Genomic DNA, 16,941 nt, shown 5'->3' with positions numbered 1-16,941 from the left:
ACTGGGGCTGGGCCGCCGGGTCCCAGCATTTGGTTCTACTCCTTCTGTCTTGGATTTGGTGGGGTTTCCCTTCGTCTAGGCTATTCTGTTATTTCCAACCAGAGAGCCCTAAATAATGGACTATCTGATTTCATTCCAACTATGAAAAGAAACAGCACACAATCTAAGACAGCAGGATCGTAGGACCTCAGGGGTGGGAAGTTCACCATCAGAGGGGACCGGCCGAGGGGCCTCAGGCTGGGGCTCCCAGGCAGCACCCACCCGCACGACGAGGAATGTACGGATCTAGACTCCCCAGGCCACTTCATGGAGGGTGACCCCCCAGCATACACCTCCTGGGTCGATGGGTGGGGCTGTAATCACCTCCCAGCCTGCAGGTGCAGGGGTCGCGATTTAACAAGACAAAGCAGACAAACAAAAACATGCTACCTAAGAAACTCTGTTGCAAATAACCCCAGAGAAGGCAGGAAGCACTTCCAATAGGAGGTGGATAGAAGGCCTTATTTTAGCACCTGTAAGGCCAGACACCAGACCCAGTCAGGCCTTGTGTGCGCCCCGATCTCCCCAGGACACACATTCTCTGCAGTAATAAATCAGAGACTTTGAAAGACTTGAGAAGCCTGCGATGTTTGGAGAAAAACAAAAATAAAATGTGTTGAATATTTTAAAGCACATTCTTCTCTAATTTACAAATTGGTTTTACTTACTTATTTTACATTTTCCAAGATACAGTAATGAGCTTCATATAAAAAATAGCTAAATGTTTCAAAGTTACCATGATTTGCTTTGCAAGTTTTATAATTTTAAAGTACCCAGTGCCTAGCACTGCCGGCACATGGAAGTGATGGGTGTATGTGTCCCCAGTGGATGAAAGGAAGTTACTGTGCCTCCTTCCACTGTGTTTTGAAAGCATAAACATTTCAAGAAACAGATGAAATAATATATCAAAAGTCACAATTGTTTCAAAATTTTTAAGAATCCACCCATCAAACTGTGATAAACTGTATGGTATTTGTCTTATTTCAACTGTCTTAATCTCTTCTGTAATTCCTATAGAATTTAGCACCATGATTTGCAAATAGTACTTTCATAGATATTAACATGTAGATTTGTGTTTATCAATAATACATTATACCATTTAATTCTTACAATAACCCTTTAAAATGGTTATATTTTTTCCCATTTTCCAGATAACAAAATCAGAAAGATTAGAAAGTGATAAGACTCGTCAGTGGAATCGCCACACCTACACTTTGTGACTCGTGGTGGGTGGCACCTCCACCAGGTGCTTTTATGTAATCTCACAGCCCATCTGGTCCCAGAAAGCGTTGCCTCAGCAGAGAAGGAAACACACTGAGGGGAGGAGTGTGGGTCTGTGGTCTGCCACTCAGGGCCACCTCAGTGGCTTGGCATCTATGCCCACAGTGGCAGGTGACCATGCTCGGAGCTGCCACCTCCAAACCTACTCACCCTATTTATTCTGACTTGAGCCCCAAGAGGATCTGCCAACCCTCGGGACCAAATGCACGGTTTGGGCTGCTCTCTCCCAGGACATAGATGTGGTTTTCCTCTGCACCGAGTTGCAACCCATCACAACTAATTCTAACCAACAGGCTGAGCAGAGCCCAGGACAGAACTCTGGACAGACAGCTGAGCTGGCATACAGTACGAAGGAATATCACCCTGAGTGTAAGAAACAGACCATTTTAATTTTCAGGGACTAGACAAACACTTGGAAAATAATAGCAAAAACCAATGAATTTCAGATGGATTGCAGGTACCAAACACCATTAAAAAATAAAAAAACAACGAAGGGTTCAAGATGGCAGAGTAGAAGGACGTGCGCTCACTCCCTCTTGAGAGAGCACCAGAATCACAACTAACTGCTGAACAGTCATCGACAGGAAGACACTGCAACTCACTAAAAAAGACACCCCACATCCAAAGACAAAGGAGAAGCCACAATGAGGCAGTAGGAGGGGCGCAATCACAATAAAATCAAATCCCGTAACTGCTGGGTGGGTGACTCACAAACTGGAGAACACTTATACCACAGAAATCCACCCGCTGGAGTGAAGGTTCTGAGCCCCACGTCAGGCTTCCCAACCTGGGGGTCTGGCAACGGGAGGAGGAATTCCTAGAGAATCAGACTTTGAAAGCTAGCGGGATTTGATTGTAGGACTTCGACAGGACTGGGGGAAACAGAGACTACACTCTTGTAGGGCACACACAAAGTAGTGTGCACATCGGGACCCAGGGAAGGAGCACTGACCCCATAGGAGACTGAACCAGACCTACCTGCTAGTGTCGGAGGGTCTCCTGAAGAGGCGGGGGTGGCTGTGTCTCACCGTGAGAACAAGGACACTGGCAGCAGAAGTTCTGGGAAGTACTCCTTGGCGTGAGCCCTCCCAGAGTCCGCCATTAGCCCCACCAAAGAGCCCAGGTAGGCTCCAGGGTTGGGTCACCTCAGGCCAAACAACCAACAGGGAGGGAACCCAGCCCCACCCATCAGCAGACAAGAGGATTAAAGTTTTACTGAGCTCTGCCCACCAGGGAAACACCCAGCTCTATGCACCACCAGTCCCTCCCTTCAGGAAATTTGCACAAGCCTCTTAGATAGCCTCATCCACCAGAGGGCAGACAGGAGAAGCAAGAAGAACTACAATCCTGCAGCCGGTGGAACGAAAACAACATTCACAGAAAGAGAGACAAGATGAAAAGGCAGAGGGCTATGTACCAGATGAAGGAACAAGATAAAACCCCAGAAAAACAACTAAATGAAGTGGAGATAGGCAACCTCCCAGAAAAAGTATTCAGAATTATGATAGTGAAGATGATGCAGGACCTCAGAAAAAGAATGGAGGCAAAGATCGAGACGATGCAAGAAATGTATAACAAACACCCAGAAGAATTAAAGAACAAATGGAGATGAACAATACAATTACTGAAATGAAAAATACTCTAGAAGGAGTCAACAGCAGAATAACTGAGGCAGAAGAACAGATAAGTGACCTGGAAGACAGAATGGTGGAATTCTCTGCCGTGGAACAGAATAAAGAAAAAAGAATGAAAAGAAATGAAGACAGACTAAGAGAACTCTGGGACAACATTAAATGCAACAACATTTGCATTACAGGGGTCCCAGAAGGAGAAGAGAGAGAGAAAGGGCCCGAGAAAATATTTGAAGAGATTATAGTCAAAAACTTCCCTAACATGGGAAAGGAAATAGCCACCCAAGTCCAGGAAGCACAGAGATTCCCAGGCAGGATAAATCCAAGGAGAAACACGACAAGACACATAGTAATCAAACTGACAAAAATTAAAGACAAAGAAAAATTATTGAAAGCAACAAGGGAAAAAGGACAAATAATGTACAAGGGAACTCCCATAAGGTTAACAGCTGATTTCTCAGCAGAAAGTCTACAAGCCATAAGGGAGTAGCACAATATATTTAAAGTGATGAAAGGGAAGAAACTACATCCAAGATTACTCTACCCAGCAAGGATCTCATTCAGATTCGACGGAGAAATCAAAAGCTTTACAGACAAGCAAAAGCTAAGAGAATTAAGCACCACCAAACCAGCTCTACAACAAATGCTAAAGGAACTTCTCTAGGCAGGAAACACAAGAGAAGAAAGGGCCTACAAAAACAAACCCACAGGGCTTCCCTGGTGGCACAGTGGTTGAGAAACTGCCTGCTAATGCAGGGGACACGGGTTCGAGCCCTGGTCTGGTAAGATCCCACATGCCACGGAGCAACTAGGACCGTGAGCCACAGTTACTGACCCTGCGCTTCTGGAGCCTGTGCTCTGCAACAAGACAGGCCGCAATAGTGAGAGGCCCGCGCACTGCGATGAAGAGTGGCCCCCCACTTGCCACAACTAGAGAAAGCCCTCGCACAGAAGCAAAGACCCAACACAGCCATAAATATAAATAAATAAATAATTTAAAATAGCTTAAAAAAACCCATAACAATTAAGTAAATATTAATAGGAACATACATATCAATAATTACCTTAAACATGAATGGATTAAATGCTCCAACCAAAAGACACAGACTGGCTGAATAGATACAAAAACAAGATCCATATATATGCTGTCTACAAGAGGCCCACTTCAGACCTAGGGACACATACAGACTGAAAGTGAGGGGATGGAAAAAGATATTCCATGCAAATGAAAATCAAAAGAAAGCTGGAGTAGCAATACTCATATCAGATAAAATAGACTTTAAAATAAAGCATGTTACAAGAGACAAGGAAGGACACTACATAATGATCAAGGGATCAATCCAAGAAGAAGATATAACAATTATAAATATATATGCACCCAACATAGGAGCAACTCAGTACATAAGACAACTGCTAACAGCTATAAAAGAGGAAATTGACAGTAACACAATAATAGTGGGGGACTTTAACACCTCACTTACACCAATGGACAGATCATCCAAACAGAAAATTAATAAGGAAACAGAAGCTTTAAATGACACAATAGACCAGATAGATTTAATTGATATTTATAGGACATTCCATCCAAAAACAGCAGATTACACTTTCTTCTCAAGTGCACATGGAACATTCTCCAGGACAGATCACATCTTGGGTCACAAATCAAGCCTCAGTAAATTTAAGAAAACTGAAATCATATTAAGCATCTTTTCTGACCACAACACTATGAGATTAGAAATCAATTACAGGGAAAAAAAAACACAAACACATGGAGGCTAAACAATTCGTTACTAAATAACCAAGAGATCACTGAAGAAATCAAAGAGGAAATCAGAAAACACCTAGAGACAAATGACAATGAAAACACGATGATCCAAAACCTATGGGATGCAGCAAAAGCAGTTCTAAGAGGGAAGTTTACAGCAATACAATCCTACCTCAAGAAACAGGAAACATCTCAAATAAACAATCTAACCTTACACCTAAAGGAACTAGAGAAAGAAGAACAAACAAAACCCAAAGTTAGTAGAAGGAAAGAAATCATAAAGATCAGAGCAGAAATAAATGAAAAAGAAACAAAGAAAACAATAGCAAAGATCAATAAAACTAAAAGCTGGTTCTTTGAGAAGATAAACAAAATTGATAAACCATTAGCCAGACTCATCAAGAAAAAGAGGGAGAGGACTCAAGTCAATAAAATTAGAAATGAAAAGGGAGAAGTTACAACAGACACCACAGAAATACAAAGCATCCTAAGAGACTACTACAAGCAACCCTATGCCAATAAAATGGACAACCTGGAAGAAATGAACAAATTCTTAGAAAGGTATAACCTTCCAAGACTGACCCAGGAAGAAATAGAAAATATGAACAGACCAATCACAAGTAATGAAATTGAGACTGTGATTAAAAGTCTTCCAACAAACAAAAGTCCAGGACCAGATGGCTTCACAGGTGAATTCTATCGAACATTTAGAGAAGACCTAACACCCATCCTTCTCAAACTCTACCAAAAAATTGCAGAGGAAGGAACACTCCCAAACTCATTCTATGAGGCCACCATCACCCTGATACCAAAACCAGACAAAGATACTACAAAAAAGAGAATTACAGACCAATATCACTGATGAATACAGATGCAAAAGTCCTCAACAAAATACTAGCAAACAGAATCCAACAACACATTAAAAGGATCACACACCATGATCAAGTGGGATTTATCTCAGGGATGCAAGGATTCTTCAATATATATGCAAATCAATCAATGTGATACACCATATTAACAAACTGAAGAATAAAAACCTTATGATCATCTCAATAGACGCAGAAAAAGCTTATGACAAAATTCAACTCCCATTTATGATAAAAACTCTCCAGAAAGTGGGCATAGAGGGAACCTACCTCAACATAATAAAGGCCATATACGACAAACCCACAGCAAACATCATTCTCAATGGTGAAAAACTGAAAGCATTTCCTCTAAGATCAGGAACAAGACAAGGATGTCCACTCTCACCACTATTATTCAACATAGTTTTGGAAGTCCTAGCCATGGCAATCAGAGAAGAAAAAGAAAGAAAAGGAATACAAATTGGAAAAGAAGAAGTAAAACTGTCACTGTTTGCAGATGACATGATACTGAGAATCCTAAACATGCCACCAGAAAACTACTAGAGCTAATCAATGAATCTGGTAAAGCTGCAGGATACAAAATTATGCACAGAAATCTCTTGCATTCCTATACACTAATGATGAAAAATCTGAAAGAGAAATTAAGGAAACACTCCCATTTACCATTACAACAAACAGAATAAAATACCTAGGAATAAACCTACCTAGGGAGAAAAAAGACCTGTATGCAGAAAACTATAAAACACTGATGAAAGGAATTAAAGATGATACAAACAGATGGAGAGATATACCATGTTCTTGGATTGGAAGAATCAATATTGTGAAAATGACTATACTACCCAAAGCAATCTACAGATTCAATGCAATCCCTATCAAATTACCAATGGCATTTTTTACAGAACTAGAACAAAAAATCTCAAAATTTGTATGGAGACACAAAAGACCCCGAATAGCCAAAGCAGTCTTGAGGGGAAAAAACAGAGCTGGAGGAATCAGACTACCTGACTTTGGACTATACTACAAAGCTACAGTAATCAAAACAATATGATACGGGCATAAAAACAGAAATATAGATCAATAGAACAGGATAGAAAGCCCAGAGGTAAACCCACGCACCTATGGTCAACTAATCTATGACAAAGGAGGCAAGGATATACAATAGAGAAAGACAGTCTCTTCAATAAGTGGTGCTGGGAAAACTGGACAGCTACATATAAAAGAATGAAATCAGAACACTCCCTAACACCATACACAAAAATAAACTCAAAATGGATTAGAGACCTAAATGTAAGACTGGACACTATAAAACTCAGAGAGGAAAACATAGGAAGAACACTCTTTGACATAAATCATAGCAAGATCTTTTTTGATCCACCTCCTAGAGTAATGGAAATAAAAACAATAAACAAATGGGACCTAATGAAACTTAAAAGCTTTTGCAAAGCAAACTACAAACGAGACAAAACGACAACCCTCAGAATGGGAGAAAATATTTGCAAACGAATCAACGGACAAAGGATTAATCTCCAAAATATATAAACAGCTCATGCAGCTCAATAGTAAAAAAAAACAAACAACCCTATCCAAAAGTGGGCAGAAGACCTAAATAGACATTTCTCCAAAGAAGACATACAGATGGCCAAGAAGCACATGAAAAGCTGCTCAATGTCACTAATTATTAGAGAAATGCAAATCAAAACTACAATGAGTTATCACCTCACACCATTTAGAATGGGCATCATCAGAAAATCCACAAACAACAAATGCTGGAGAGGTGTGGAGAAAAGGGAACCCTCTTGCACTGTTGGTGGGAATGTAAATTGATACAGCCACTATGGAGAACAGTATGGAGGTTCCTTAAAAAACTAAAAATAAAATTACCATATGATCCAGCAATCCCACTACTGGGCATATACCCAGAGAAAACCATAATTCAAAAAGACACTGCACCCCAATGTTTATTGCAGCATTATTTATAATAGCCAGGACATGGAAGCAACCTAAGTGTCCATCGACAGACGAATGTATAAAGAAGATATGGCACATATATATAATGGAATATTACTCAGCCATAAAAAGGAACGAAATTGGGTCATTTGTAGACACGTGGATGGATCTAGAGACTGTCATACAGAGTGAAGTAAGCAGAAAGAGATAAACAAATATCGTATATTAACGCATATATGTGGAACCTAGAAAAATGGTACAGATGAACCGGTTTGCTGGGCAGAAATAGAGACACAGATGTAGAGAACAAATGTATGGACACCAAGGGGGGAAAGTGGTGGGGGGGGAGGGGGGGAATGAATTGGGAGATTGGGATTGACATGTATACACTAATATGTATAAAATGGATAACTAATGAGAATCTGCTGTATAAAAAAAATAAATAAAATTCAAAAATTCAAAAATAAAATAAAATAAAATAAAATAAAAAACAAAGAGAAAAAGTATCAAAAAAATCTGAAACAATAAAGACAAAGAATCAACATCCTGTCAATTGAAGAAAAACGCACAACCTAAAAGTTGAGAGTTAAGTTTTATTCGGGGAACTTACTGAGGACTATAGCCTGGGAGGCAGCCTCTCACATGGGTCTGAGGACCTGCTCCAAAGTGGTCAGGGAAGAGCCAGGATATACAGGAGTTTTTGCTGAAAAAAAACCAAAACAAACAAACGAACAAGAAACCTGTAGTCGAACAATGAAAGATTACTGCTAATCACAAAGAACAGACATCTGAAGTTAATGCTTTTCATGCTTTTATATACATAGGAAGATGCAAGAGTCTAGGCTCGTTGAAATCATTCCTTAGGTATGCACCTTACCTACCTAGGGCCAGTACCCTGGTTTTCCCCATCCTGAGTCCCCTCAGGGTGCACGGTGGCAGACGGCTTAATGGCAGACAACATTCATTGTTTACTGGGATGGCAAGTGACATTCTTTATCCACTATCCTTAAAAATTAGAGAGCTATTATAAATAAGTGAGAAAAAGCTTAAAACCCATTATCCTGCAGCCAAGAAAACATCCCTTTTGAGGCTAAAATCTGTATGATTTCTTTCCTTCTGCTAACTTTGAGTTTTGTTTGTTCTTCTTTCTCTAGTTCCTTTAGGTGTAAGGTTAGATTGTTTATTTGAGATTTTTCTTGTTTCTTGAGGTAGGACTGTATTGCTATAAACTTCCCTCATAGAACTGCTTTTGCTGCATCAAATAGGTTTTGGGTTGTCATGTTTTCATTGTCATTTGTTTCTAGGTATTTTTTTATTTCTTCTTTGATTTCTTCAGTGGTCTCTTGGTTATTTAGCAGCGTATTGTTTAGCCTCCATGTGTTTGTATTTTTTACAGTTTTTTTCCTGTAATTGATATCTAGTCTCATAGTGTTGTGGTCAGAAAAGATACCTGATACAATTTCAATTTTCTTAAATTTACTAAGGCTTGATTTGTGAGCCAAGATATGGTCTATCCTGGAGAATGTTCCATGTGCACTTGAGAAGAAAGTGTATTCTGTTGTTTTTCGGATGGAATGTCCTATAAATGTCAATTAAGTCCATCTTATTTCATGTGTCATTAAAAGCTTGTGTTTCCTTATTAATTTTCAATTTGGATGATCTGTCCATTGGTGAAAGTGGGGTGTTAAAGTCCCCTACTATTACTGTGTTACTGTCAATTTCCTCTTTTATGGCTGTTAGCAGTTGCCTTATGTATTGAGTTGCTCCTATGCTGGGTGCATAAATATTTATAGTTGTTATATCTTCTTGGATTGATCCCTTGATCATCATAGAGTGTCCTTCTTTGTCTCTTGTAATAGTTTTTATTTTAAAATCTATTTTGTCTGACATGAGAATTGCTACTCCAGCTTTCTTTTGATTTCCATTTGCATGGAATATCTTTTTCCATCCCCTCACTTTCAGTCTGTATGTGTCCCTAGGTCTGAAGTGGGTCTCTTGTAGACAGCATATGTACGGGTCTTGCTTTTGTATCCATTCAGCCAGTCTGTGTCTTTTGGTTGGAGCATTTAATCCATTTATATTTAAGTTAATTATTGATATATATGTTCCTATTACCATTTTCTTAATTGTTTTGAGTTTGTTTCTGTAGGTCTTTTCCTTCTCTTGAGTTTCCCGCCTAGAGAAGTTCCTTTAGCGTTTGTTGTAGAGCTGGTTTGGTGGTGCTGAATTCTCTTAACTTTTGCTTGTCTGTAAAGTTTTTAATTTCTCCATCAAATCTGAATGAGATCCTTGCTGGGTAGAGTAATCTTGGTTGTAGGTTCTTCCCTTTCATCACTTTAAATATGTCCTGCCACTCCCTTCTGGCTTGCAGAGTTTCTGCTGAAAGATCAGCTGTTAACCTTATGGGGATTCCCTTGTATGTTATTTGTTGCTTTTCGCTTGCTGCTTTTAATATTTTTTCTTTGTATTTAATTTTGATAGTTTGATTAATATGTATCTGGGTGTGTTTCTCTTTGGGTTTATCCTGTATGGTACTCTCTGTGCTTCCTGGACTTGGGTGGCTATTTCCTTTCCCCTGTTAGGGAAGTTTTTGACTATAATCTCTTCAAATATTTTCCCAGACCCTTTCTTTTTCTCTTCTTCTTCTGGGACCCCTATAATTCGAATGTTGGTGTGTTTAATGTTGTCCCAGGGGTCTCTGAGACTGCCTTCAATTCTTTTCATTCTTTTTTCTTTACTCTGTGCCCTGGAAGTTATTTCCACCATTTTATCTTCCAGCTCACTTATCCGTTCTTCTGCCTCAGTTATTCTGCTATTGATTCCTTCTAGAGTATTTTTAATTTCAGTAATTGTGTCGTTCATCACTGTTTGTTTGCTCCTTAGTTCTTCTAAATCCTTGTTAAATGTTTCTTGTATTTTCTCCATTCTGTTTCTGAGATTTTGGATCATCTTTACTATCATTACTCTGAATTCTTTTTCAGGTAGGTTGCCTATTTTGTCTTTATTTATTTGGTCTTGTAGGTTTTTATCTTGGTCCCTCGTCTATAACATATTTTTCTGTCGTTTCATTTTTTTTTTTTTTTTTGATGGGTGGAGCTGTATTCCTGTCTTACTGGTTGTTTGGCCTGAGACGTCCAGCACTGGAGTTTGCAGGCAGTTGGATAGAGCCGGGTCTTGGTGCTGAGATGAGGACCTCTGGGAGGCCTCACATCGATTAATATTCCCTGGGGGTCTGAGGTTCTCTGTCAGTCCAGCAGTTTGGACTCGGAGCTCCCACCACAGGCGCTTGGGCCTGACCTCCGGCCTGGGAACTGAGGTCCCACAAGCTTTGTGGAAAGAAAGAAAGAAAGAGAGAGAGAGAGGGAGGGTGGGAGGGAGAGAGAGAGAAAGAAAGAAAAAGAAAGAAAGAAAGAAAAGAAAGAAAGAAAGAAAGAAAGAAAGAAAGAAAGAAAGAAAGAAAGAAAGAAAGAAGCTGTACAATACCAAAGAATAGAAAACAAAATAAAATTAGAAAGATAAAAAACATATTAGGAAAAATAAAACTATAATTGAAACAACCGGTCGCTCGGGGTTCCTCCTATCCCCTTTGGTGTCCGTGGTCCCCCACCGGTGCCTGGTAGGTGCCCTAGTTGTGCGGAGACGCGAATTCCGCAGCCTCCTAGTACGCCTTCTTCTCCTGCTAGTTTTTCACCAAAAAACCCCTTCCACTTTCTCCCTACAGCCAAACCACATTTCCTGGCCTCTCTGGAAGTCACACAACCCAGCTGAACGCAGGGAGAAGTTGCAGCCCTACGCACAGCTCGGCCCCAGCGGCATGAGCCTCCGTCCACCGGAACACCAAGAGACAGCGCGCTTAGTGGAAAGCACCTGGTCACCTGAGCTGCTACCCAGTAGGGCTCCCCTGACCAGCAGCACTGGGTTGGAGTGGTGAAAAGCAGGAAACGAACTTCTACTGTGTCAGGCCCTGAAACGTGAGATTATTTGCAAAAGCCTGCCCAGACGCACGCAGAACCCGATATGCAGATGGTCCACGGTGACGGAGCATCTGGTTAAACTCCACTTTGTAATGACCTGGAAGGCAGACCCCTCTCTCTGATCCTGTAGCCCTCAAGGAAATGATGGGAAAGAACCAGCATTGGTAGCCCACACTTAAAGTTGGCTCAAGCAAGCAGAAACGAGTGGAAACAGAAAGTATCCAGAAGCCTGGGGGCTTCAGGGAGGCAAACTGGAATGGGTTGCCCCTCAAAGCTCCAAAGAGACCAGGGACCACCTAGACTCAGCCTTCCCGGAAAGGTCAGGTCAAGGATGGTTACCTTCCCACTCAAGCCTTTAGTTTCACATAACCTCCAGGTCTCAGCCATTCAGTTTCAAGAGAGACAGGAGAGCAAGTACGCACAAAGAAAAGAAAAAGTCAGGCTTGAACAGCACACCCGGCGGGACGGAGGTAGAGCTGCCGGCTGGCAGGCGGAGCTGACAGGATGAACACAGCCAGCAGCCCACGTGCTCCTGGGAGAGCCAGGAGGCCGGAGAAAGGGCACAGCAGGCACGACGGCTGACTGCTTAGGACTGAGCGTCTCTGGGCCCCCGTCTCCATGGCTGCAGGAGAGGGACCACGGCAGCCCCCTCCTCACAGACCACTTTACACGAGGCCGTGGAGGGGAAGGTCTGAGGGGAGGACCACAGGCTTCAGGAAACCACCGTCCGGTCCCCAGGCAGCAGAGTCAGGGTCTACTTGGGAACCTCCTCCAACACCCACTCCACCCGATTTCAGCACTGCTGTGGACCTGTCTCCCGTAGGAAGGGGAGAGTCTCCGGAGGGGGAGCAGTTCATGGGTCACTGGACCATGAGGAACCACGTCCGGGCCTGACGGGGAGAGCAGTGCATGCTGGGAGTCCTCTGTGCCCTGCTGGCTGCCCTGCCCAGGTTGTGCCCCGGGGAGGTGGGTTCTCCTTGTGGGCTCAGAGCCGAAGCGGACTTCTGGCTTTAGTCAGATAACAGAGGCTGCCCCTGTTCCCCAAGCCATTCCCTTCCCTTCTGGAAACTACAAGATCCAGCTTCCCTTGGAGCTAAGTGCCACCACGTGGTTGAGTTCTGGCCAGGGCAGCAGGAACAAGGGAGTATGTGGGATAAGCAATGTAGGCCACTTACAACCCAGCCCAGAAAACCCTCCCACCCGACTCTCTTCCCTCCCCCCACGCCCCGGCTAGATGGAGAGGCCTTGGAGGGCCTGCTGAGGAGGGACCCACCAGACGGAGAGACGCTGAGGCGCGGCATCCGGCCCGAACAGCCACAAGGACCCTGTGGGCGGGACACATGCTATTATCTGTGAGGGTCCTCTGCCTCTGCACTCGTCTACCCACACTGACAGAAATCCTTTAACCTTTTTCATGCACAAAAGCAATACAATGCACAATATTTTAACAATGCAAAAATAATAGAGTTGGCCTTTCCCTCTCTACCTCCCCTCCTTGCTGTGTCTTCCCCGTGGAAGATCAATGTAAGAGTCCAATATGCGCATCACAGGAACACGTCTGAGAGGACACACTACAGTTAGTTTCTAATAAGGTTCTCGTGTATCTCAGGCTACAGAAGCACCTTAGGAAAATCTGGAGACAGTGGCTGCTAGAGAGACCATTGTTTTAAAGTTAAGTCAGTAAATCCCAGACAGCTAGAGGCTGTACATTCAAGACCCTTTCACTGATACAGCAGAGCATGTAAATTGCACAAAATTAGAAAATCCAGACTAGAAAAAAAAAAACAAGGGGCACCACTGTTAAAACCTTGCACATCTCCTTCTGTTTTTTTTTTCCTTTGTATAAATGTGTATATGTATATTTTTTAGAAAGAGAAAACTACTCCCTTTTGAATAAAAAAGATCATAATCTTTCTCTTTTAGCAGCTAAGCCAGCCAGAGATGTGCCAATTTATTCTTGAGTTAGGAAAACATAGTGTGGTAGTCAGACAGCAGGTTGAGTGCCCACAGGCAGCATAATTAAAGTACCCTTAATGGCTTACTTTGTAGCAAAAGAAAATATAAAGTTCTCCACATTCGCCAAAACCAGAGACAGGTTCTAATTCTAGCTCCTCTGAGGACAGAACTAGTATAAAAATGGAGCAATGGCTGATCACAGAGGTATGGGAACACTACCAAATTATACTCAGGCATTCCCATGACTTTAAGTCCTTTCTTAAGTTATTAAACACTTTAAAAGGTATTACTACTCTTTATATTTAGCTGCTTAATTAAAAAAAAATTGATACACTCTTTCTGTTGGTCAGGCTGAGGAAAGCCTGATTTTACAAACCTGTGGTTCTTGAAACACAAATTTTGTACTTTTATGACATGTGAATGAAGAACGTTGTCTGCCATATCAGTAAACACAGGATGTTGCAGCCATCAAACCATCACATTACAGCATCCCAACGGTGCACCCTGAGGGGACTCAGGATGAGAAAACACAGGATACTGGCCCCAGGTAGCTGAAGTGCATATCAAAGGAATGATTTCAGTGAGCCCAGACTCTTGCATCTTCCCATATATAGAAAAGCACTAAATTCCTTAACTTGAGATATCTGGTTTTCTTTAATTGACAGTAATCTTTTGATGTTCTGACTACCTGGTCTTTGTTACAAAAATTCCTACATATCCTGGCCTCCCCCTTGCCTCTTCACAGCCGTCCCTCAGAGTGATCTGAGAGTCCTGTCTCCTGAGCTTGAAGTCCTCAGAATGTCCACCGAATAAAACATAACTCTCACCTTTTAGGTTGTGCATGTTTTTCAGTCCACACCACCATGACTTGTTAGGCAAGCACAAATCATTGACTACCAATAGCAGTAATGATGCTGAAGTTTTAAAGTCAATCTTTTCCAATGATTTAAAATAGATCCAGATGTATCTCTATAACCTACACACTCCCTTGTATTCCAGTCTGATATGCTTTCTTGACAGGAAAATGTTAAACTTGGGAACAGCCCCGGTTCAGTGGGTGTCACAGGTAACCAGATACTTCTTGCAGGAGGAAGTGTTGAGGTCCACTAGTGCCATCTCATCATCAACCCAAACCAGTAACTACCCACCTGGATACAACTTCTCCTAACTTCAGGCAAATCAACCCCCCTAAAAATAATCAGCCTTAAGTCTGTCATGTCTCTTTTACATGCCCAAAGGTGACAGCAAATGTAACTATTCAATGCAGCAACAGACACATTCTTTAACCCCACACATGACAATCTCCTTAGCAACATGACCAACCCACATCTTGTAGCTACTTGGCAGAGTTCAGGTTCTGTAGAAAGGAGCACAAGGGTCATTGCCTGTTTTTAATATTTACACTCCACCTGTTTCCACATAAGTGATTCAGCAAGTTCTAAAATGAAACACAGGAATTGGAATCAACGCGAAAGTGTGATACTAAAATGCACATAATCTTTCTTAGGAGAATCTTTTCCAATGGCCAACAGGCGTCCATTAACACCATATTCCAATTAACAAAATAAATCCTGAATATAAATACAACTTCAGTTTGAAGCTTCTCTTAGGAACATTTCGAGAAGTAACACGGTTACGAGAAACAGAGAACAGGTACCAGGTGCCCGGACAACGGTCCCTCGGGCGCACCTGTTTCTCACCTGGGGACCCTCTGGGACCTGACGCTGAACTCGCCAAGTGGACGCGCAATCCAGGTGAGCACCCGGCGGCGTAGGACCAGCGCCCCGCCCCCGTCGCCCTGGTTACGAGTCCCCGCAGCTCGGCGCCCTCACCACCTCGGCATTCTCGCGAGAACCCGGAGTCTACGCACTACCCCATTTCCGGGCTTTGCCTCACTTCCGGGTGCCGGCCAACTGCCGCCTTTCCTCACTTCCGGGCGCCGTGCCACCTCCGGACGCCTTACTTCCGGGAGCGCCTCACTTCCGGCTCCTCCGGCTCGGCTGTCCGGCCCTCATGCTCCCGGCGCGGCGTTTGCGGGGAGCGGTGGTGAGTCCAGGGGCGGATACCGGACCTGCCGCCCGCGCCCAGCCCGGCGGAGCCCTGGGCCCCGAGCCGCCCTCCGCCCGACCCCGCGCTCGGTGGGTCCCCGGCCCACTCCCCTCCTCTGCCCCTCCCGCCCCGCCTTCGCGCGCGTCCTCCTCCCCGCGGGTCCCCTCCCCGGGCCGGGGGCGGGCCGGGCCGCCGAGGTGGCCGGGATCCGCCCGCAGTCTGGGGCTCCGGACGCGCTCAGCGCGTCCTCCCCCTGTCGTGTGTCCGCAGGACAAGTCACAGATGAGGAAGGCACCGCACTAGGCGCCCCAGTCATGGCGGCTCCGTGGAAGAGCGCGCTGCTGCTGCTTCTGGCATCTCAGGCTGTCTCCTCGGTGAACGTCTCTGACGAGGAGGAAGTTCCAGAAGAATGGGTCCTTCTGCACGTTGTTCAGGGTCAGATAGGAGCTGGGAATTACAGCTATTTGAGGTTAAATCATGAGGGAAAGATAGTTCTTAAGATGCAGAGCTTGAAAGGTGATGCGGACCTGTATGTATCCGATAGCACCCTCCACCCGAGCTTTGATGAGTACGACTTACAGTCTGTCACTTGCGGCCAGGACGTGGTTTTCATACCAGCGCACTTCCAGCGCCCCGTGGGAATAGGCATCTATGGACACCCGTCTCACCACGAGAGTGAATTTGAAATGAAAGTGTATTATGATACGACGGTCGAACAGCACCCGTTCGGTGAGACCGCTTATTCAGACGGTACAGACACGAGTCGCAAGCAGGCTTCTGCTCCGGAAGATGCATCTCAAGAAGAGCAATCTGTCCTTTGGACGATATTAATTAGTATTTTGAAATTGGTACTTGAAATTCTTTTTTGATTCTTTGAACATCCTGTGGAGTATAATACCCTTAATCTGTGAAGCTGAGTGCAGTTCGCTGTGAACCTAGCTACTTGTACCTGGTTGGAATTCTGGTTACCTTTCGAGATGGGGGATGGAAAAATAAAGCCATACAGTTTTGTTACCTCAGTCACCCCAGAAGTATGAAAAGCATCAAGCACGATATTTATTTTCTTTCTAAACATCAAAATTCCTGTAAAAGGAATGTGCATAATAAAATGTTTAAACCCCGTTTTGATTAGTTTGTCAGGTGACTAAACAGATGATTGCAGTGACTTATGAAGTTACAAAGTGTCAGCTTTGAAGAGTTACTAAAAGCAAGTGTGAAATGTAATGATTTCTCCACACTTGCCTGAGCATGGACTAAAGTCCCATGCCTACACCCCAAGCAGGGACAGCACCTCCTGTCCAAACGGGAGTTCCTGGTAGGCAGGTGCCAGTTAAAGACAGGTCTAAACCCAGCTGCACCAAATCTCATCGGGTCATTTGTAATTTTATCATCTTGGGCTCCTATTAAAAGCCTTCCGTTATTAAATAACTTTG

At 43.4% G+C, this 16,941-nt stretch overlaps 2 protein-coding genes across 3 annotated transcripts in view; one reads left to right on the top strand and one right to left on the bottom strand.

The window, feature by feature from the left end:
• Positions 1 to 15,325, bottom strand: part of WDR27 (WD repeat domain 27) — a 71,905-nt gene extending 56,580 nt beyond the window's left edge. The window contains exons 1-3 of the mRNA XM_082474043.1: positions 15,160 to 15,325; positions 8,411 to 14,816; positions 8,140 to 8,232 (exon numbers count right to left, since the gene is read on the bottom strand). Of these exons, the coding sequence (XP_082330169.1) occupies positions 8,140 to 8,232; positions 8,411 to 8,490 (173 nt within the window). The 5' untranslated portion in view covers positions 8,491 to 14,816; positions 15,160 to 15,325. The remainder of the gene's footprint in view (positions 1 to 8,139; positions 8,233 to 8,410; positions 14,817 to 15,159) is intronic.
• Positions 15,326 to 15,405: 80 nt separating this feature from the next.
• On the top strand, positions 15,406 to 16,632 carry LOC309667413 (UPF0669 protein C6orf120 homolog). Of its 2 annotated transcripts, none has more exons than XM_082475840.1 (2): positions 15,406 to 15,505; positions 15,779 to 16,632. In XM_082475840.1, the coding sequence occupies exon 2, from the start codon at positions 15,823 to 15,825 to the stop codon at positions 16,375 to 16,377; it is 555 nt and encodes a 184-aa protein (XP_082331966.1). In that variant the 5' UTR covers positions 15,406 to 15,505; positions 15,779 to 15,822; the 3' UTR covers positions 16,378 to 16,632. The 2 variants fall into 2 exon arrangements, with proteins under 2 accessions (XP_082331966.1, XP_082331965.1); XM_082475839.1 differs by having other exon boundaries at positions 15,450 to 15,597.
• Positions 16,633 to 16,941: the final 309 nt, after the last annotated feature.

This window comes from Balaenoptera physalus (genome assembly GCF_965194825.1).
Source record: "Balaenoptera physalus genome assembly, chromosome: 9".
NCBI classification, from domain to species: Eukaryota; Metazoa; Chordata; class Mammalia; order Artiodactyla; family Balaenopteridae; genus Balaenoptera; species Balaenoptera physalus.
Note: the sequence above shows the minus strand (reverse complement) of the source record. Positions and strands in the feature narration are given on the sequence as shown.

Bases quoted from the DNA above. Each gene is read 5' to 3' on its own strand.
- LOC309667413 (XM_082475840.1), top strand. From the start codon at position 15,823: ATGGCGGCTCCGTGGAAGAGCGCGCTGCTGCTGCTTCTGGCATCTCAG.